The sequence below is a fragment of the Bos grunniens genome, chromosome 13 (assembly GCF_055505025.1).
Source record: "Bos grunniens cultivar Pamir isolate PY7600 chromosome 13, Bosgru_T2T1.0, whole genome shotgun sequence".
NCBI classification, from domain to species: Eukaryota; Metazoa; Chordata; class Mammalia; order Artiodactyla; family Bovidae; genus Bos; species Bos grunniens.
The window spans coordinates 82,834,107-82,856,157 of record NC_141177.1 but is presented as its reverse complement, the minus strand read 5'-3'; the positions used below and the strand labels follow the sequence as shown (position 1 = coordinate 82,856,157).

The 22,051-nt window shown below is 39.7% G+C and overlaps 1 protein-coding gene across 2 annotated transcripts in view; it reads left to right on the top strand.

Moving 5' to 3' along the window:
• Positions 1 to 22,051, top strand: part of PLCB1 (phospholipase C beta 1) — an 863,757-nt gene that overhangs the window by 583,693 nt on the left and 258,013 nt on the right. For both annotated transcript variants that reach the window (XM_086335157.1, XM_086335158.1), the window contains exon 5: positions 19,946 to 20,025. In XM_086335157.1, the coding sequence (XP_086191283.1) occupies positions 19,946 to 20,025 (80 nt within the window). The remainder of the gene's footprint in view (positions 1 to 19,945; positions 20,026 to 22,051) is intronic.

Sequence of the window (22,051 nt, the reverse complement as noted above, 5' to 3'; positions counted from 1 at the left end):
GTTTCCAATGCATCAAATGCTCCCAAGGAATAGGCTGCCCTTAAGAATAAATTTTTTTTTGAAAATTACATTTTAATATATTGGTTATATAATAATAATCATTCACTCAACAAATACTTCATTGCCTACTCTGTACCAGCCACAGTTTTGAGTGCTGGGGATAAAATAAACAAAAATGATTGTCTTCATGAAGCTTACTTAATGGTGGGGTAGGGTGATGATAAACAAAATAAATAAGACGGTAATAGGGGCTAGGAAGGAATAAAGCAGAGAAGGGAGATAGGAAGCATTTGGGGGGATACATAAGAAACGAATCACCAGTCCAGGTTCAATGCAGGATACAGGATACTTGGGGCTGGTGCACTGGGATGACCCAGAGAGACCGTATGGGGAGGGAGGTGGGAGGGGGGTTCAGGATGGGAAACATGTGTACACCTGTGGTGAATTCATGTTGATATATGGCAAAACCAATACAATATTGTAAAGTAATTAGCCTCCAATTAAAATAAATTAATTTTAAAAAAAGAAAGGAAAAGAAAACAACTGAATTTCATACTTTAGATGGATGAATTATATCTCAATAAAGTTTTTTTAATCTATATGAAAATAATAGCAGTATGTTGTGTAGTATATTTTAAATTTAGAACTAAACATGTGCCAACAATAGTCTGAAGCATAGAAAGAGAAAAGTGAAACATGCTGTTGTAAAGTTCTCATATTTTACCTGAAATTGTATAATAGTATTTGAACACAGACTGTGATAAGTACATATTTCCCTAAACACACAAGCACATAATACAGAGGTAAAACTAATAAGGTAATAATGACTATGAAATGGAGTCATAAAATAAATAACTAAATCAGTTCATCAGCCAGAGTCACACTAAGATACGATGATCTGTGAGGGAGACCTTGCAAATGATGGAGTGTGTCAAGTGGTCATCACAGAGGAGAGTGGTGCTGAGGTAGGTATGACCCAGCACATTGGTGGAGGGAATGATGAGCAGGGAGAGAGCAGAGGGAGAGGCTGGGTGTGTCGGCAAGTGACCCAAATAGCGGTAGGTGGCCACTGTGAGAATGATTTTACTCTCAATGACACAAGTATCTATTACATTGTTTTGAGTAAGGGATGGATTTGGGGTGACATTTTGACAGGATTGTTCTGATTCCTCTGTTGAAAAGTTGTAAGTAAGGGTATAGAAACAGAGATAGGGAGAGCAGAGTCCTGGAATAGAGGTGGTGAGAATGGTTAGGTTCCTGACACATTTTGAATGTGAAGCCAGAAGATTTACTGAATGAACCAGATACATGACATGAGAGAGAGAGAACTAAGGATGATCTCAGAGGTTCTTTTAATTTAATTTATTGAAATAAATATTCCTATCTGGGAAGATCAGAAATTTGGTTTTGGACACAAATTTTAAAATAGTATTAGCCCAAAACAGCAAAACAAGCATAGGTATGACGTCTTATCTCTCTTGAGGTACTGTGAAAATAATGATAAAGGAACATAAATACACAATGATGAAGAGAACAAGATAGGTCACTAGGACATGACATATTTCACTAAGTTCGCAGAGGGGGAGAAAAATGAAGAGATGTCATAGTGGAGAAAACAACAGATGAGAAAGTCCCTGACCTGCTCAGAAACAATCAAGAGATGCTCCAGGCTTGAGTTCCACCAGCCCAGCAGAACATGGACTAAGAAGTGGGAGTGAAAAAAACAGCCTTTCATTCCCTACTCCTGATCCTCATATAGAATAATCAATAACCAATTACTTTCTGCATCAAAAATTTGAGTGGTGTGTCTTTTATGAAATTGGATAAATGATTGAAAAGTATCATTGTGGGTAGCACTGGAGTTCAAGATCCAGAGTAAAGTTCTCATTCTAACATTTGTGGATACCACACCATGGTGGCTGGAACCCACATGCTCACTGGAAAAGAAGTCGGCTCGCTGGTCAACCCCACTCCCATACTCAGGGCTCCCAGCCAGCACTTCTGTTGCCCCATCTAAGATGGGAACTGACAATAAAATATCCAGAAGCTATTGAAAAAAACCTACAATACTGATTGATAAGGATGCAAAGATGAACAGAAAAAAGAAGTAATAATAAAGTGAAGTTGCTCAGTCATGTCCAACTCTTTGCAACCCCATGGACTTTAGCCTACCAGGCTCCTCGGTCCAGGGGATTTTCCAGGCAAGAATACTGGAGTGGGTTGCCATTTCCTTCTCCAGGGGATCTTCCCGACCTAGGGATCAAACCTGGGTCTCCCACATTGTAGGCAGATGCTTTACCGTCTGAGCTACCAGGAAAGCCCCATTAGTATAACTAAGTAAACAGTTAAAAAAAAAAAAAACTAGGAAGTATCTTCAGAGAGAATTTTAAATATATTTTACCCTTAAGAAAAGAACAAGATGTAATGAAAAGCGGGTAACAAAAATAAGAAAGTTCTCTTAGAAATAAAATATAAAATAATGAAACAATAATTAAAATTCTACTAAACTACTAAAAGAGGAGGTGAGGGAAATGTCTCAGAATGTGGAACCAAGCAAAACAACAACAATGAAGGCAGCAGACAAACAACTAGAAAGTGAAAGATAAAAAAAGGATAAGAAAAGTGAAGATATAAGAAATATAGGTATAATCAGTCTAGCTAGGGTGGTAGCCAATGAAAAGAGAAAGCAGAAGAGAGGAAAATATGAAAAACATAATACAAGAAAACAAGTTAGAGCTCAAGGAAGGTGTGGTCTTGAAGCTGAAATAGAAAGTGTAGGATTGGAATAGGTTCAGGAAATATGAGTAGGAAGCTACAAGATATAAGATAAATGCAAATGGCTTAAGCTTCTTCTCCCTAAAAGAAAATTAAAGTTGAAAAAGAGATAAATGTATAAGAAATGCACTAGTTAAACTCAAACCATGCTGAAAATATACAGGATTTTCAACAATAGAAGGAGCAGTCAAAAAAGATCCATATTGTGTTGGTATTAGGAATGTTTTCTTTTGAAAGTCATGTAGTTCATGGTGGTATAACTACAGCAAGTAAAATAATCAAAGTCTAATATATGACCCAACAGAAAAGTATATTTGCTTTTTATGCAGTCATGTAAATTTTTATTTTTATTAGTTTTAAACTTTTAGACTCAATCTATATGCAAAATATTAAAGTCAGTTGTGGATACTGGATAAGACAAACATATTTCAACTTTGACAAGTTAGAAAGTAAATTTAAACAAGAATCAGTGGTGAAAAGATTTGCAGGTAAATGTCCTTTCACAAACAGAGAAGCGAATGATACTATCTTTAATTGGTGGATTACAAAGTGGTTTGAGTATGTTGCTTGAAGTTATAGTGATGGGGAAAAAGAAAACTAGTGATGACAATTCTATCAGGAGGAAGGAGAAAGGGGAGATGGGAGATATGGTAACAGATTTAAAACCTCATCAACCTCATCAGTGCAGAGTGTGTAAGTCAAAGAGAGAAAGACAAATACTATATATGAACACATATATATGGAATCCAGAAAGGTGATACCAATGATCCTACATACAGGGCAGCAAAGGAGACATAGATGTAAAGAACAGACTTTTGGACTCAGTGAGAGGAGAGGGTGAGAATAGCATTGAAATATATACATTACTATACATGAAATAAATGACCAGTGGGAGTCCGACGCGTGAAGCAGGGCACCGGGAGCCTGTGCTCCGTGACAGTGTAGGGGGTTGGGGTGGGGAGGGAGGAGGCTTCAGGGTGGAGGAGACACGCATACCTACGGCTGATTTATCCTGATACATGGCAAAAATCATCACAGTGTGGTAAAGTAATTACCCTCCAATTAAATAAATTAAGAAAACCTCATCAACCAGAGTGAAAATCAATAGTTAAGTTCTAAAACCAGTCAATTAAAAAAAAGTACTGCAAATATATTGTTTATAAATATTAAAGAAACCCCACAAAATTTAAGAAGAGGAATGCCTCTGCCACTCCAGCTATCCGTGTTCCCAGCAGCAAGACGACAGAACCCCTAATCAGGAAGCACACTTGCCCAGAGCCTCCCCGTAGACTCCCGACGGCGCCAGACACCGTGTGTCACCTTGCCACTCTCACTGCTGGAGACGCTGGGGAAAAGTAGATTTTTCAGTTATATTTTCTGGCCTGAATAATGTTAGATTTCATTCAGGACAGAAGGAGAAAATGGACATTAGCTCTCAGTAGGGGTTCCACAGCTAGACAGTGGCAGAGTAGGGTTCTGAAACCCAATGAAATATATGTTTAAATAAACTAGTAAAAGCATAAACAATATAAGAGTCAATGAGAAGCATTAAATAAACAGGTATCAGTATTGTAAATTTAAATGAAAAGACAAGCACAGATTGTGTTTAAGACTCATCCTTCCTTCACCCTCATAGGCAGTGAAAATTGACCGAAGGTGAGGCCATCAGAACCAAGGACAAAGACTAGTTATCAGAGAGAAAGGACTAACAGGTGAAGTCAATTACCAAGGGCCAAATACTCCTTCATTAAAAAAAAAAGAAGAATCTGGCTTGAAAAAAGTTTTAAAATAAACGTGGAGGTGGGCATAATTAAGTTTATTTGAAACAAATTGGTTTCCAATAGAGAAAATTATATTTTAAAATTTTGTGTACTAAGTTTTAATGAGCAAGTACCTGCGTGTAGTTACTAATCAGTTTCATGGAATGCAGTTTTGGCTTTGTCAAACAAATTCCATTTAACAAAAAGCAGCACCACTTAACTCCCAAGAAACTGTGATTGCTCCTCTTTTTTCAGCCTTGATATGCATCTTACTAAAGAAATTAGCTGTTTTTTCTCTTTTAAATTTTTTTCATTTGATCTCCTCAAATAGACTTGCTTAAAAAATATAGTATCAATTATAATTTCAGAACCTGGTTACATACATTTTTACTGTCTATAATACATAATACCTTGGTAAATGCAATCAAGGTAGTAATTTGCATGGATACTGCTAGGCTTAGGGTTCATAATAGCAAGTGTTTTTGTAAAAGTGAGATGAGCGTTTTGGACAGAACCACTTTAAGAATATGGTGGAATGACATGAACGCCATGGAAGCAAAGCTTTGGAAATTTCATCTGAGGCATTTGATGGACCTTTCTCAGTTATACAAATAAACAATGACTCAGGAACTAGCTGGACAGAGAGGTGGATGTCTCCTGGATGCTTGGGGCTATTGCACTGGGACGACCCAGAGGGATGGTATGGGGAGGGAGGAGGGAGGAGGGTTCAGGATGGGGAACACATGTATACCTGTGGCGGATTCATTTTGATATTTGGCAAAACTAATACAATTATGTAAAGTTTAAAAATAAAATAAAATTAAAAAAAAAAAGAAAAAAAAAATACGTGAGACTCACAGTGATACAGCTGAAAACCTCTCATCATGAAAACGTAACCAAAGCAAACATTTTTCTCTTTTTCCACTCTGTACCAAGTATGTTGCTCTTTGGGGGTTTTTCTCCCCTCTCTGAAGAATTCTCTTAAGATTTTTTTCAATTTGCTGTTACCACATTAAGCTTTTCCCATTGCTCAGTAGAATGTTAAAAGGTGTAAGAGCAGAGATTAGGGATATAGTAGACTGTTAGCTCTCAAAGTGTGATTCTTGCATCCATATCTTGAACACTGCACTTGAACACTGAACTCTTCCTTAGACCATCAGGTACCATTTATTACAGCGTGCTTCACTTATCCAGGGAAAAATAATTGAGCAACAAGTCTTCAGAAAGCATTCCCAAACAGAACAAAGCATAAAGCATATCTATGAAGCCAATGTAGATGCTCTAGGCCCTAAAACTAAAAATTCTGTACTTTATTAATTGGAAATTGCTATGCACAGGACTCTGAGTTCTTATAACCTATTCTAGCACAGTTCAAATTACAATAGGAAATGTGTGAAGCTATTATCCAAAACACCAGAGCAAACCATGGTGACTAAATACTTATAACAAGGGATACATAAAAATGAATTTCACAAAGCATAAATTATATAGCATGGATGTAATTCCCTTTTATTTACAGATTCATTCACTCATGCAGTCAACTCAGGTCATCAAGTGCATATCTATTTCTTGGGATATAAAAAGAAGGGTTACAGAGCTGTGAGATCCCACACAGGTTGTGGGATAACACATATCCTTTTTTCCTCCTGCTTTTTCATATACTCCCATGAATGGCTATATGCAGTGTTTTCTATACTCTTCATGCTTCTACTCACTGCTTCTCTTCCAGGCCCAGTGATCTGGTTCTCATGGACATCCAAATGGATTGTTCTAGAGGTAGAGCAACCAGTCAGAGACCTTTCCCAGGATTTTTCCTACTGGAAGTAGGAAATCAGTCAGACTCTCTCTAGTGATGAGAGGAGCCACATGTGACAATTCTTGGTGCAATTGGTGACCATGGAGAAGAAGCTGGTCAATCAGGAAGAAAGTAATGATATCAGGAAGAGAGAGAAGTGAAAAAGCAATGAAGAAAGTCTTTCTGCCATTCAGGCCCCTGGTTCCTTATGATCTTATAACTACACAAGTTTTTGCTGCAGTTTGTCAGATGTTCCCTCCAGTTACAGTAATGATCCAGTGTCCTTGGCAAATTCTCATATTTCCTAGGCTAATTTGAGCTGTGGTTTGGGCAACTATAGACTAAAGATATTTGAATCACATCGTCTGAAAATAACTATGCACCTTTCCTTGATATTATGTCATTTGAGTAATATGATTTTTCTAGTATCCCAACTCTGATAATATTGGGTTGTTATATGCTTCCTGGTTTTTGTTTTGTTTTGGTAATTATGTTATATTTGTATCAGGTGAACATTTTGAATGTAAGATATAAGATCAGCACTGCCACCTAAAACAAGGGAACTGTATCAGAAATTTTGCCAAAATTCTAAATACTCAATATAGACCCATAAACTCGGTTACTACTCAGACAGTCTTTTCTGCTTTTAATGAAAGTCTTTGCAGCTCATATACCGTCTTTCATGATGAAAACATTCTTTACTGTGCCATTAAGGCAAATGCATGGCAAGATGAAATCTGATGCCTGCCAGCAGGTAAGAGAAACATGCTCAGCCAGGCAATGCAACCCTGAATGAGCCAGGTTGGGATTTCTTACTCAAATCCCAACCTGCTGCCTGCTCATGAGCAGAAGTAATAGAAATGACACCATTATCAATTATGGCAATAGGAGTTTGCCAACAAACTAAAAAATAATGGAAAGCTATTAAAATTGTTAGGACTTTCACATAGCTCACAAATATTAAAATATTCCATTTTAAATTATTATTTATTCCAAGAATCTTTTATTTAAAAAAAAAAAAAAAACATAGATTGAGGTTTCCAAATCAGGTACTTTGAAAATACTTGCTTTTAGATTATCATTTGTGACTCCTTTTATTTCATTAGGGTAACCATTGGCTCATAATTGGTTATATTCAATATATGCAGAGAGATTGATTCAGTGTTCCTTTTAGAATGTTTTTGTTTCCCCAAAGATCTCACTGAACAAATACATGCTTCTGAGGACAGAGTTCACACTCTGCCTTTTCTTTGTGACTCCAGCTGCTTGGTGTCAGGTCACAGCCGTAAACTGGGTGCCTGGCATGACACGATCGTAGGTGGCATTTACAAGACAGTCATTGTGTGTCTCTGTTTTTGTCAGTAAGACTGAGACTGACTATTACCCTGTGTTTGAGCACAAACCTCCAACAAACAAAACTTTCCTCTTTTTAAAGACAATAAGCACAAATAACCAAAAGAAAAATGAATGTTAACAGGACATTTGCAGAAAAGATAAAGTGGAACAGCCCTGACAGGAATTAAACAAAGCCAACCAGACAGGTAAATCAGTGATGGCAATTAAGGCCAATCCAAGGTCCCACATTGCATCTATCAGATTTGCAAACAATTTCTGAAAGGCTGATAATAGCAAGTGTTTTTTAAAATGTAGAAAAACACAAGCTCTCCTACACTGCCAAAAGGAACATAGAAGGTCCTTACTGCTTTGGTGAGCAAGCAGCGAGCGGCATCTGGTACTGCTGAAGATGCCGCATCCAAAGAAAACATCACGATAGTAGTTACCCGAGAGAAACTTCTGGATGTGGCTTGAGGCAGCAGGAAGTTGGTTTGTGCAAAGAAACCATGTGTGTCCATCAACAAAAGAAAGGATTAATAAATTTTATATTCTTATATATATAAGAAGCAACTGGAGGGCTTCTCAGGTGGCTCAGTGGGTAAAGAACCTGCCTGCAATGCAGGAGATGCCAGAGATATGGGTTCAATTCCTGGGTCGGGAAGATCCCCTGGAGCAGGGCATGGCAACCCACTTCAGTATTCTTGCTTGGAGAATCCCATGGACAGAGGAGCCTGGCGGGCTACAGTCCATGGGGTCTCAGAGTCAAACTTCAAGCGACTGAGCACACATTCTTATAGTGGAATAGTTTAGTAGTTAAAATTAATAACTTTGATCTAAATGAGAAGTAGGAACACATTTTAAAGACATAATGTTGATTGCAAATAGCAGCTGGGCAAAGGATGCATCCAGTTTGATATGATTTATGTAATACTTTATATAGCCATATAGGAGTCCATACCAGGACTGGCAAAATTTTTTTCTGTTAAGGGCCAGTCAGTAAATACTTTGCCCTTTGGGAGTCTGTGTTGGCAACTATTCAACTTTGCCCCTGTAGAACAAAAGCAGCCATGGACAATATGTAAATGAATAAGCATGGCTGTGTAGCAGTAAAACTTTATTTACAAAAACAGGTGGCAGGCTGGATTTAGCCTTCAGGGGTTTGTTGAACACTGATAAAGACCATTGTCCTCAGAATATCATATGAAAATAGATATTCTTTATGTCTACTTTTCAAAATAGAGCTTGCTCCTAAGAAAGCAAGAAGAATGGAATCAAGCAGAAGAACAACACAGAATAAGTCTGCACCAGGGTCTTAAGTATATAACAGTTAAAAAGCACTAAAGCAAATATCACAAAATGGTACCAGTTGTTACATTGGATATGTGTTAGTTACACTATTTTCTGCATTTTCAGGTATAACAGAGATATGTAGTGCTGAAAAAAGGAAAGATTAACAATACATTAAAATATTAAAGATAGTATGCATCAGAACAATGGGAAACAGAAATATCTGTATTTCAAACAGAAATATCAACTTGTGTTCATAAGTTGAGCCAAAAAGTTAAGAAGTGTGAATTGCCAATAGGAGAAATGTTCTCTAAACTGTGAACACTTGTTGAACAACAGCATGACTGGTAGACATGGCATGACTAGATCCAAAAGTTTGGACTGAATCTCTCTCTTCATGTGAGTCCAGTCAAGTTTGAGTTGAATCTGTGACTTCCTCTATCCAAGTTCAAAGGCTTTGGACTGACACTTTGTGATCAACCTCAGCCCTGTTATCATTTCCCCTCTACCATCATTATGACATAGTGGTAAGGTATTTATAAGCTTTGCAGTTTGTTTCATCACTGTAGCATAGTTAGCAAGGTGTTTAGTCTCCGGAGGCAAGCTTCTTGGTTTCAAATCTCAGGTGTGCCTGTAACTAGATGTGAGACTTTACGCTTGAATTGAATGCCTCTGTGTCTCAGCTCTCTCATTGGTAAAACTGGACTGATAATAACATTAATATCTCACTGTGTGATTGTGGGGATTAAATGAGTTAGTTACTTACAAAAATGTTAGAACAGTGCCTAGCCCGCAGCAACTGTAAATCAGTGTTTTAAATACAGTAACGTGGACTTATCTTTTTTTTATCTTGTTCAACTATATGTTCAGCCACCCTAAAATTATCTAGGACAAAATGATAAAAAGCATAGTATCTAAGAGTATAGGATTTGGATCCTAAGAAACCAGTGATCCAACCCCAAACTTGTTTTATTAGCTCTGAGGATATAAATAAGTTTTATAAGAGCTTTGAAACCTTAAATTTTCATCTGTAAAATGAGGCTAATAACAGTACCTGCCTCCAAGAGAATTACTATGAGAATTAAGTTGTTGGATGCAAAGTATCTACTAATACTAAATAGTACGTGCCTCAGTGCCTAGTAAATACTTAAACAATACCAATGAGAGTAACTGAACATTGTGAAACAATTGTTAGTAATATTAAGCAAACACATAAATCCTGTGGCAAGAATGACAGAACTGAAATAACTTTAGAAATAAAAGTAGAGTAACTTTGTGAAGCAAAAGGCAAGGAAGAAAGGGAAAGGTATACCAAACTGAACACAGAGCTCCAAAGAATAGCAAGGAGAGGTAAGAGAGCCTTCTTATGTGAGCACTGCAAAGAAACAGAGGGAAACAGTAAAATGAGAAAGAGTAAAAGTCCCTTCAAGAAAACTGAAGATATCAAGGGAATATTTCATGCAAGGATGGGCATGGTAAAGGACAGAAACAGTAAGGTGCTAACAGATGCAGAAGACATTAAGAAGAGGTGGCAAGAATACACAGAAGAATGATGTAGAAAAGGTCTTAATGACCCAGATAACCATAATGATGTGGTCATTCGCCTAGAGCAAGACATCCCAGAGTGTGAAGTCAAGTGGCCTTAGGAAGCATGACTACAACTCATTGGAAAAGACCCTGATGCTTAGAAAGATTGAAGGCAAAAGGAGAAAGGGGCAGCAGAGGATGAGATGATCAGATAGCATCAGTGATTCGATGGACAGGAATCTGAGCAAACTCTGGGAGACAGTGGAGGACAGAGGAGTCTGGTACACTGCAGTCCATGTGGCAAAGAGTCGGACGTGACTGATCGACTGAACAACAACTTTGTAACAGGTTTGGAAAATTTAATAGTGTCAAGACTGAGATCTCAGTAATGACCCTGGGGTGAGGGAATTGCCGAAGTCATCACAGAACACATGCATTTAAGCTCCAGATGAAATTCCATGACAGGTGATTTTTAGATCTGTTTTCTCTAGTTCAGGCCTCTGTAGTCCTCATCAGGAAAAGAGATTGATCCTAAGGCAGAAAACTTAACTTAAAGAGTTTCAGGATTTAGACAGCAGGGGCTGAACCCAGCTTAGTGGTAATCATCAGAACTTTGCCTGGGAAAGTTGAAATACAAATCCTCCAGATTAAATAAGAAGCCATCCTTCCAAAGCTATACTAACTAGGGCCCAGCACTGGAGAAATGAGAACACTGCCAGTGTAGGATCCATCTACCCTGAAGCAAAGCCTGTGTCATAATCTCATGATAAGCCAAGGCTGCTCTAAGCTGCTTTGGCCACACTTCTTAGCCACATTGTTCTTAATACAGCTGGAAGGGCTTTGGGGTTATTCTAAAACTAATAGCCAAAATTATTTCCTTCTTTGCTTGGGAAGCAAGTAGACAAAGATTAGAGTAATGCTTCCTAAGTCAGGTCCTGGAGCAGGTTGCTCCTCAAAGTGCTGTCCCTGGCCCAGAAGAATGCTTACACTTTAACATGCATGAAATATATACAGGTTTCTTGGGGAAATGCAGAGTTTCAGTCAGATGATTTGGTGTGGAGCTTAAAGTCCAACATTTCTACCAAGTTTTTGGTCAGGGCTGTAAATCCTCCTGCTTCCAGCATGGCCCTCCCCTGGGATGAGGATTCTCTGCCTCCAGTCCCCAGCATCCGCATCAGCATCTATCTACACAACAAGAATCATTAAGTGATCTGTATGCACACAGAAGTCTGAGCAGCCTGGTTCCAGAACCTGTGTGAACCAGTTCTCCGATCCTGTGGTTGCCCATCTCCCATTTACACAGTGTAGTTTCTTCTGGTACACAAACAAACGTCCTGGAATTTGTTATCCTGCTGCTGCCCATAGCAGTGCCCTGCCAAGATCCCCTCCAACCGTTTCACCAGTTCACACACAACTGGGGACTGGCTTTAACTTTCAACAACCTGCACCCATGTCTCTTTGTTGGCTGTGCCCTCTGGATGCCAGATCCCCCTTTGCTATCAAGGAAAGCAGAAAAGGCCTGAGGATTGCCATCCCCTTCAGCAGCCCTGACCCAAGACTGACAGGCACAGTTCAGTTCAGATCAGTTGTTCAGTTGTGTCTGACTTTGCAACCCCAAGGACTGCAGCATGCCAGGCTTCCCTGTCCATCACCAACTCCTGGAGCTTGCTCAAACTCATGTCCATCGAGTCGTTGATGCCATCCAATCACCTCATCTTCTGTCATCGCCTTCTCCTCCTGCCTTCAATCTTTCCGCATCAGTATTTTCCAGTGAGTCAGTTCTTCCCATCAGGTGGCCAAAGTATTGGAGCTTCAGCATCAGTCCTCCGAATGAATATTCAGGACTGATTTCCTTTAGGATGGACTGGTTGGATCACCTTGGTTGGATCACTCACCCTTGGAAAGTCTAAGGGACTCTCAAGGGTCTTCTCCAACACCACAGTTCAAAAGTATCAATTCTTCAGTGCTCAGCTTTCTTTATGTCCAATTCTCTCAGCTTTCTTTAGTCCAACTCTCACATCCATACATGACTACTGGCAAAACCATACCTTTAAATAGATTGACCTTTGCTGATAGAATAATATCTCTGACTTTTAAATATGCTGTCTACGTTGGTCATAGCTTTTCTTCCAAGAAGCAAGTGTCTTTTAATTTCATGGCTACAGTCAACGTCTGCAGTGATTTGGAGCCCCCCAAAAATAAAGTCTGTCACTGTTTCCATTGTCTCCCCATCTATTTGACATGAAGTGATGGGACCAGATGCCATGATCTTAGTTTTTTGAATGTTGAGTTTTAGGCCAACTTTTTAACTGTCCTCTTTCACTTTCATCAAAACGCTTTTTAGTTCTTCTTCACTTTCTGCCATAAGGGTAGTGTCATCTGCATATCTGAGGTTATTGATAGTACTCCCGGCAATCTTGATTCCAGCTTGTGCTTCATCCAGCCCAGAGTTTCTCATGATGTACTCTGCATATAAGTTAAATAAGCAGGGTGACAATATACAGCCTTGACATACTCCTTTCTCAATTGAGAACCAGTCTGTTGTTCCATGTCCAGTTCTAACTGTTGCTTCTTGACCTGCATAAAGATTTCTCAGGCAGCAGGACAGGTGGTCTGGTATTCCCATCTGTTTGAGAACTTTCCACAGTTTTTTGTGATCCACACAGTCAAAGGCTTTGGCATAGTCAATAAAGCAGGAGTAAATATTTTTCTGGAACTCTTTTGCTCTTTCGATGATCAGGTGGATGTTGGCGATTTGATCTCTGGTTCCTCTGCCTTTTCTAATTCCAGCCTGAACATCTGGAAGTTCATGGTTCACGTACTCTTGAAGCCTGGCTTGGAGAATTTTGAGCATTACTTTGCTAGCCAGAGATGAAGGCAATTGTGTGGTAGTTTGAGCATTCTTTGGCATTGCCTTTCTTTGGGATTGGAATGAAAACTGACCTTTTCCAGTCCTGTGGCCACAGTTGAGCTTTCCAGACTTGCTGGCATATTGAGAGCAGCACTTTTACAGCATCATCTTTCAGGATTTGAAATAGCTCAACTGGAATTCCATCACCTCCACTAGCTTTGTTCATAGTGATGTTTTCTAAGGCCCACTTGACTTCACATTCCAGGATGTCTGGCTCTAGGTGAGTGATCACACCATCGTGATTACCTGGGTCATGAAGATCTTTTTGTATAGCTCTTCTGTGTATTCTTGCCACCTCTTCTTAGTATCTTCTGCTTCTGTTAGGTCCATACCATTTCTGTCCTTTATTATGCCCGTTTTTGCACGAAATGTTCCCTTGGTATCTCTAATTTTTTTGAAGAGATCTCTAGTCTTTCCCATTCTATTGTTTCTTCTATTTCTTTGCATTGATCACGGAAGAAGGCTTTCTTATCTCTCCTTGCTATTCTTTGGAACTCTGCATTCAAATGGGTATATCTTCCCTTTTCTCCTTTGCCTTTCACTTCTCTTCTTTTTACAACTATTTGTAAGGCCTCCTCAGACAACCGTTTTACCTTTTTGTGTTTCTTTTTCTTGGGGATGGTCTTGATCACTGCCTCTTGTACAATGTCACAAACCTCCATTCATAGTTCTTTAGGCACTCTGTCTACCAGATCTATTCCCTTGAATCTATTTGTCACCTCCACTGTATAATCATAAGGGATTTGATTTAGGTCATACCTGAATGGTCTAGTGGTTTTCCCTACTTTCCTTAATTTTAGTCTGAATTTGGCTCATGATCTGAGCCACAGTCAGCTCCTGGTCTTGATTTTGCTGACTGTATAGAGCTTCTCCATCTTTGGCTGCAGAGAATATAATCAATCTGATTTCGGTGTTGCCCATGTGGTGATGTCCATGGTTGTCTTTTCTTATGTTGTTGGAAGAGGCTTTTGCTATGACCAGTGTGTTCTCTTGGCAAAACTCTATTAGCCTTTGCCCTGCTTCTTTCTGTATTCCGGCCAAATTTGCTTGTTACTCTAGTATTTCTTGACTTCCTACTTTGCATTCCAGTCCCCTATGATGAAAAGGGCATCTTTTTTGGGTATTAGTCTAGTAGGTCTTGTAGGTCTTCATAGAACTGTTCAGCTTCAGCTTCTTCAGTATTACTGGTCAGGGTATAGACTTGGATTACTGTGATATTGAATTGTTTGCCTTGGAAATGAACAGAGATCAGTCTGTCATTTTTCAGATTGCATCCAAATACTGCATTTTGGATTCTTGTTGACTATGATGGCTACACCATTTCTTCTAAGGGATTTTTGCCCACAGTAGTATATATAAATGTCATCTGAGTTAAATTCACCCATTCTAGTCCATTTTGTGGAGAAGGCAATGGCGACCCACTCCAGTATTCTCGCCTGGAAAATCCCATGGGCGGAGGAGCCTGGTGGGCTGCAATCCATGGGGTCGCTAAGAGTCAGACACAACTGAGCAACTTCACTTTCACTTTTCACTTTCATGCACTGGAGAAGGAAATGGCAACCCACTCCAGTGTTCTTGCCTGGAGAATCCCAGGGATGGTGGAGCCTGATGGGCTGCCGTCTCTGGGGTCGCACAGAGTCGGACACGACTGAAGCGACTTAGCAGCAGCAGCAGTCCATTTTAGTTCACTGATTCCTAAAATGTCAGTGTTCACTCTTGCCATCTCCTGTTTGACCACTTCCAATTTGCCTTGATTCATGGATCTAACATTCCAGGTTCCTATGCAATATTGCTCTTTACAGTATCGGACCTTGCTTCCATCACCAGTCATATCCACAACTGGCTGTTGTTTTTGCTTTGGCTCCATCTCTTCATTCTTTCTGGTGTTATTTCTCCATTCTTCTCCAGTAGCATTTTGGGCACCTACCAACCTGGGGAGTTCATCTTGCATTGTCTTATCTTTTTGCCTTTTCATGGTGTTCATGGGGTTCTGAAGGCAAAAATACGAAGTAGTTTGCCATCCCCTTCTCCAGTGGACCACGTTTTGTCAGAATACTCCATCATGACCCATCTGTCTTGGGTGGCCCTATATGGCATGGCTCATAGTTTCACTGAGTTAGACAGGGCTGTGGTCCATGTGATCAGATTGCTTAGTTTTCTGTGATTGTGGTTTCCAGTCTGTCTGCCCTCTGATGGAGAAGGATAAGAAGTGTATGAAAGCTTCCTGATGGGAGAGACTGACTGAGGGGGAAACTGGGTGTTGTTCTGATAGGTGGGGCCATGTTCAGTAAATCTGTAATCCAACTTTCTGTTGATGGGTGGGGCTGTGTTCACTCCCTGTAACTTGACCTGAGGCCAAACTATGGTGGAGGTAATGAGATAATGGCACCTCCTTCAACAGGTCCCATGCATGCACTGCTGCACTCGGTGCCCCTGACCCTGCAGCAGGCCACTGCTGACCCACGCCTCTGCCAAAGACTCCTGGACACTCATGGGCAAGTCTGGGTCAGTCTCTTTTGTGGTCACTGCTCCTTTCTCCTGGGTCCTGGTCTGCACAAAATTTTGTTTGTGCCCTCCAAGAAGGTTAGGCACAGGGATCTTCAAACTCCAGCTCCCTTTCTGCTCATCAGAAAGTTCAAGTTTTAATAGTGTTCTGCACAGGGAAGAATTACACCAAAATTACCATCTGCAGAGTTTGCTTGGTACTTCACCCTTCTGGCTCTTCCCTTCCCATTCCTGCTCACTTCCTGATAATGTTGCCCAAGAACACTTCATAATAAACCCATTTCTCCTAAATCCTGTCTCAGGTTCTGGGGAGCCCAAAGTAAACACATGTTGTTTTTTTGTTGTGCAGTTGCTAAGTCATGTCCCACTCTTTGTGACCCCATGAACTGCAACATACCATGCTGTTTTAGCTCCATATAATATGGACTGACACCAGTACCTAGCCAAGGATTGTGTTGTTTCTAAAGTTGTCTTGGTCACTGCTTGAGACCTTGAGTCTTTGATTCAGGCTGGATTAGATCTTCTGCATACCTCAAAAGGCTACAGGAAATCAGTGGATTCTAGGAATTCCATACTTGGAAATTTAGATGCTCACATTCTGAGAATGTGATGAAATAAGTTATGCCTTACTTTCTGAATGAGCTACGACTGTTCAGTGAATGTGGTAATGATGCAGTCCTTCAACTGGCTTTATAAAGAACCCATAGAAAGAGCAAAGGATCTAGAAGACATGTCCTGACCAATAACGCAGCCACAACTCCCAACTATGTGTGGATATTGAACCCTTGAAAGGTTGCCAGGGCAAATTAAGATAGCTGTAAGTGCAGAATGCACACCTCATTTCAAAGACCAAGTGCATAAGAAGAAAAGAAAATTGCCCAATAATCTTATGTTGATTATATAGCAAATAATATGTTTGAAATATTGGGTTAAATAAAATTTATTATTCAATTTATTTCACCTGTTTATTTCTACCTTTTAAAAAAGTGGCTTCTGGAAATTTTAAATTATTTGTGTACCTCCCATTATATTTCTATTGAACTGAATGTAATAGAGGTCTTAGCTTTCAACCTTAAATGTCAGGCCAAATTAAATCTCCTTAGCTCTTCATAATACCTTCACTGTACCTATTTCTGGTGTGCAATTGGCCCCCAGTAAATATACAAAATGGTACACTGCCCTCAATTATAAATACTTTTACCAATGCATAAGGTTGCCATGGACTTCCCTGGTGGTTCAGATGGTGAAAAAGAGTCTGCCTGCAATGTGGGAGACCTGGGTTTGATCCCTGTGTTGGGAAGATCCCCTGGAGAAGGAAATGGCAACCCACTCTAGTATTCTTGCCTGGATAATTCCATGGAAAGAGGAATTGGCGGGCTACAGTCCATGGGGTTGCAAAGAGTCAGACATGACTGAGCAACTAACACACACACACACACACTCAAGGTTTCCTTGGAGTTGGAAAAGTCTACAGTTTGACCCCTAACCTGAAAAATATTAAGTATTATACCAGAAACATATTTTGAAAATCAGTGCCAGTAGTTATTACTCTTAGTTTAAAGTAATCTAATCTGAGAACATTTTATTTTAAAGCTATTAATAGTTATTCCAAAGTTTTCCTCTGTGTCCATCAAGTTTACTTCACTGACAGCTCTTCTGTACTGTCTTCCCCAAGCCCTCCACTAACAATCTGTAGAGTGTCAATACTTCTCACCTGGACTATGACAGCTTCATAATTGAGCCCCCATAATTGAGCATGGAGTCTTAACCAGTGAACCACGACAGAAGTCCCCAAACTCTACTTTTCTTTTTTAATTTATTTTTCCCCAACTCTACTTTTCTTGTTACAACTTCCCTTCTTTTTTTCCAATTCATTTTAGGCTACTCCCCATTCTCACTAAATTCTGCCAGTAAGTTATAACCCACAGAATAATGTGAATCTTTTTACAGAACATATGGTGTATAATGTTATCTGAGATTTTTCTTTGAAGTCCAAGTTATTTCAGGTGATAATTTAAGTGGCTTGATCACACTTATTTGTGCAAAATTGATCTGTGCTTAATGTGAATGTTTTTTGCTTAAGTTTATATAACCCCAGAATTTAAAAGTCTTCAGGGAAAATTCAGTTCAGTTCAGTTGCTCAGTCATAGCCAACTCTTGGACTGCAGCACACCACGCTGCAGTCAGTTCTTTTCCAATCAGTTAGTTCTTCACATCACGGGGCCAAAGTATATGAATCAGAGCTTCAGATTCAGCATCAGTACTTCCAATGAATATTCAGGACTGGTTTCCTTTAGGATTGACTGGTTGGATCTCCTTGCAGTCCAAGGGACTCCCAAGAGTCTTCTCCAACATCACAGTTGAAAAGCATCAATTCTTCGGTGCTCAGCTTTCTTTATGGTCAAGGAAAATTCAGTTCAGTTAAGTTCAGTCGCTCAGTTGTATCCGACTCTTTGTGACCCCATGGACTGCAGCACACCAGGCCTCCCTGTCCATCACCAACTGCCGGAGTTTACTCAAACTCATGTCCATTGATTCAGCGATGTCATCCAACCATCTCATCCTTTGTCATCCCCTTATCCTCCCACCTTCAATCCTTCCTAGCATCAGGGTCTTTTCCAATGAGTCAGTTCTTCACATCAGGTAGCCCAAGTATTGGAGTTTCAGCTTCAGCATCAGTCCTTCCAATGAATATGCAGGACTGATTTCCTTTAGGATGGACTGGTTGGATCTCCTTGCAGTCCAAGGGACTCTCAAGAAAATTAAAGATCTTTAATTTAAGGAGTTACATATCTATACTTGAATGGATAGGAGCATCTGTCATTGATAACTATTTGTGTGGCAGTTTATATTGTGCTGATTTTTCTAAATAAGCTCAATATTTTAAAATAAAAACAAACACACAAAACTCTGCTTAAAGTGTCCCTTTCCCTCCCTCATCACTTGGTACCCCAAGTTTTACCTCTATTATTTCTGTATTACATGATGGCATATTATTTGCATATTATCATAAACCAGGAGGCAAAACACAAAATAACAGTAAAAACTATAGTAGAAATAACAAAATTAGATGGAAAAGCTGTTGAACATTGAAGAGGGAGTCAAGTCAACTACAACATCAGATGATTACATTACTTAGCTCTTATCTCATCTTCTCTTAGAGACTTTTTTTGCAGCCCAGAATGTTGAGTGTTCCAGATCATCACCCAGAATGGAACTTCAGCTTTTTTTGTAGATTTGTTCTTTTGCATTTTTTATTTTGGATGCCAAGAGAAATCAGAGTTGGATGGTGTGAGGTAGGGATTGGGATTAGGACAGCAGTAAGGAATGGACAGAGCTGAGGGGAGGGAACAGTACTGAGTACCGTGTGACACTGGGACTGCAGCTAGTTGAGACATTTCTAGAACTGTACTTAACATTTAAAGATTCCCTGGTGTAGCTGTTTTGACTTGAGTAGTAAAATAGGAAGATCTTATTTGCAGATGTGTTGAAAATATGCATATGTGCTAAGTTGCTTCAGTCATACCTGATTCTTTGGTACCATATGGACTGTAGCCCGCCAGGCTCCTCTGTCCATGGCATTCTCCAGGCAGGAATACTGGAGCAGGGTGCCATTTCCTCCTCCAAGGGATCTTCCCAACCCAGGGATCAAACCTGCATAGGCAGGTGGCTTGTTTACTACTAACGCCACCTGGGAAGCCCTGTTGGAAATATAATTGACTACATTTTAAAATTCTCTATGTGTTAATAATGCAAGAAAAAGAGTGAGACATACTTGGTTATTAAAGGCAATACATCAGTTCTCTTATCTCTAGGTATTTTAAAAAGCAGGTAAAATTTTGTTCATGGGTAAAGAACATTTCCTTAGGAAAAGAGTAGTCATTCCGTGATCTGAATTTAATTGTGTCATTTTAACAGAGGGAAAAAAAGGGAAAAAACCCTTAGGCATACAAATTGAACTAATTTGTCTTCCTAGTAGCCTCGCTAAAAACATATGTCTAATGACTGCACAGTATTTAAGCTAATGAAAGTGTGATTCACATTTTTCAGGAATGGACAAATGAGGTTTTCAGTTTGGCAACAAACCTGCTGGCCCAAAACATGTCCAGGGACGCATTTCTGGAAAAGGCGTAAGTAGCTCTAATTTTATTGCAAAGGGTGTTGCTTCATCTGAGTCAGTTTCCTTTCTCCTTTGTGAGTCTTTTGTTTATGCTGCACTGGCTTCTCACATTGATAAACATAAATTTCCCTCTGGGACTTGTTAGAGAACTGATAGGTTCACTGCTTGGAATTGGAATACTTCCAGTAAAGATTGCTCTTTCCTCTGAGCTCTACATCTGTGTTACACTGAGAATGTCAATGCCTTTGACACTCAGTAAGGAGATACTTCTAAATCCTGGCAACTATGCCCAGAATCAAAAATTATTCATCTCAGAGAGTCTTCAGCCCTACATCTGCCTGCATTGTATTGATTATTAATCTGAGGAAGAGAACGAACAACATATGGGACTCAATTCTCCAGAGTCTAAGATCTCTGATAGATGCAGCTTAAATCAGTTAGCTGATGTCCTGATTCCTGTTCTTCTAGACAATCATAGCAACTGTTAGTAAGAAAGGAGAAAAAGAATGTAAGGGGAAAAGCAGAATGAAAAGGAAAAGAAAAAAAGCAAATCAGGAGTACCCAGTCACTCTTGAATTACATAGTTTTTCTGAAATTTATTTGACCAAGGAAAATAATGATTTCTGCCAGATGAGCAAGTAGGAAAGCTGGTTGTGATCAGTTTGGACACTGGATGTTCAGGAGGTTGGAAAGCCTTGAAATCAAAACCACAAATGGAAACATTACTAGGTGGTCCTCTATTTTTATTTAATAACTTTCTGTCTTCCCTCTTCTGTAAGACATACCCATCATTCCAAACCAAAGACTCCAGTCCACATTTCTTTCATACTCTTTCTTGAATTTCTTTTGCTGTTAACCCGGACTTCACAGGTTTACTCAAATGCTCTTTCGTGTCATCCTCTCATCGCATTACTTTGTCACCTTCAGGACCCTTTCTACATGCCTTCCCCTCTCCTCCTCCCTTTATTCTGCTTTTTTTTGTTGTTGTTTCAATTGTCTCCTTACCATTCTTCATCTAACAGACTTTCTGGAAAATCTGCTGTGCCACACAGAATGTTGGTGGAAAGTGACACGTAGACATAGCATGTTACAGCTAGTAAAACAGCTAGTTGGCTCATCATGCCTATTGCAGATGTCCACTTCCAACAGGCATCTCCCTATGAATAGCTGCTATGGTCATTCTAGAGCGTGCCTTTTGGGGAACACGCTGTAAGCATTTCTGTCGCATCTACACCTAGGAATGGAATGGCTGTGTGCATGAGCAGTTGGTGTCCCAGTTATATACTCCTCAATAGAGTTTGTAAGCATATTAAAAAGCAGAGACATTACTTTGCCAACAAGGTCCATCTAGTCAAGGCTATGGTTTTTCCAGTAGTCATGTATGGATGTGAGAGTTGGATTGTGAAGAAAGCTGAGTGCCAAAGAATTGATACTTTCAAACTCTGGTGTTGGAGAAGACTCTTGAGAGTCCGTTGGACTGCAAGGAGATCCAACCAGTCCATTCTAAAGGAGATTAGTCCTGGGTGTTCATTGGAAGGACTGATGCTAAAGCTGAAACTCCAATACTTTGGCCACCTCATGCGAAGAGTTGACTCATTGGAAAAGACTCTGATGCTGGGAGGGATTGGGGGCAGGAGGAGAAGGGGAAGACAGAGGATGAGATGGTTGGATGGCATCACCGACTCAATGGATGTGAGTCTGAGTGAACTCCGGGAGTTGGTGATGGACAGGGAGGCCTGGCATGCTGCGATTCATGGGGTCGCAAAGAGTCGGACACGACTGAGCAACTGAACTGAACTGAACCGAACCGAACTGAAGCTTTCCTATGCCTTCTCTCTGTCTACATGCCCAGAAGCAGTGAAAGAGATAAGTGCAGTTTTATATTCACACAATGGAATACCATACAGCAATGAGAGTGAAAGATTCATAGTGAAAAGCAAATATATGGATGGATCTTGAAAACATAATATTGAGTGAAAGAAGCCATAAAAGAGTGTGATTCTATTATGTAAAGTGCAAAATTAATCTGAATGTTT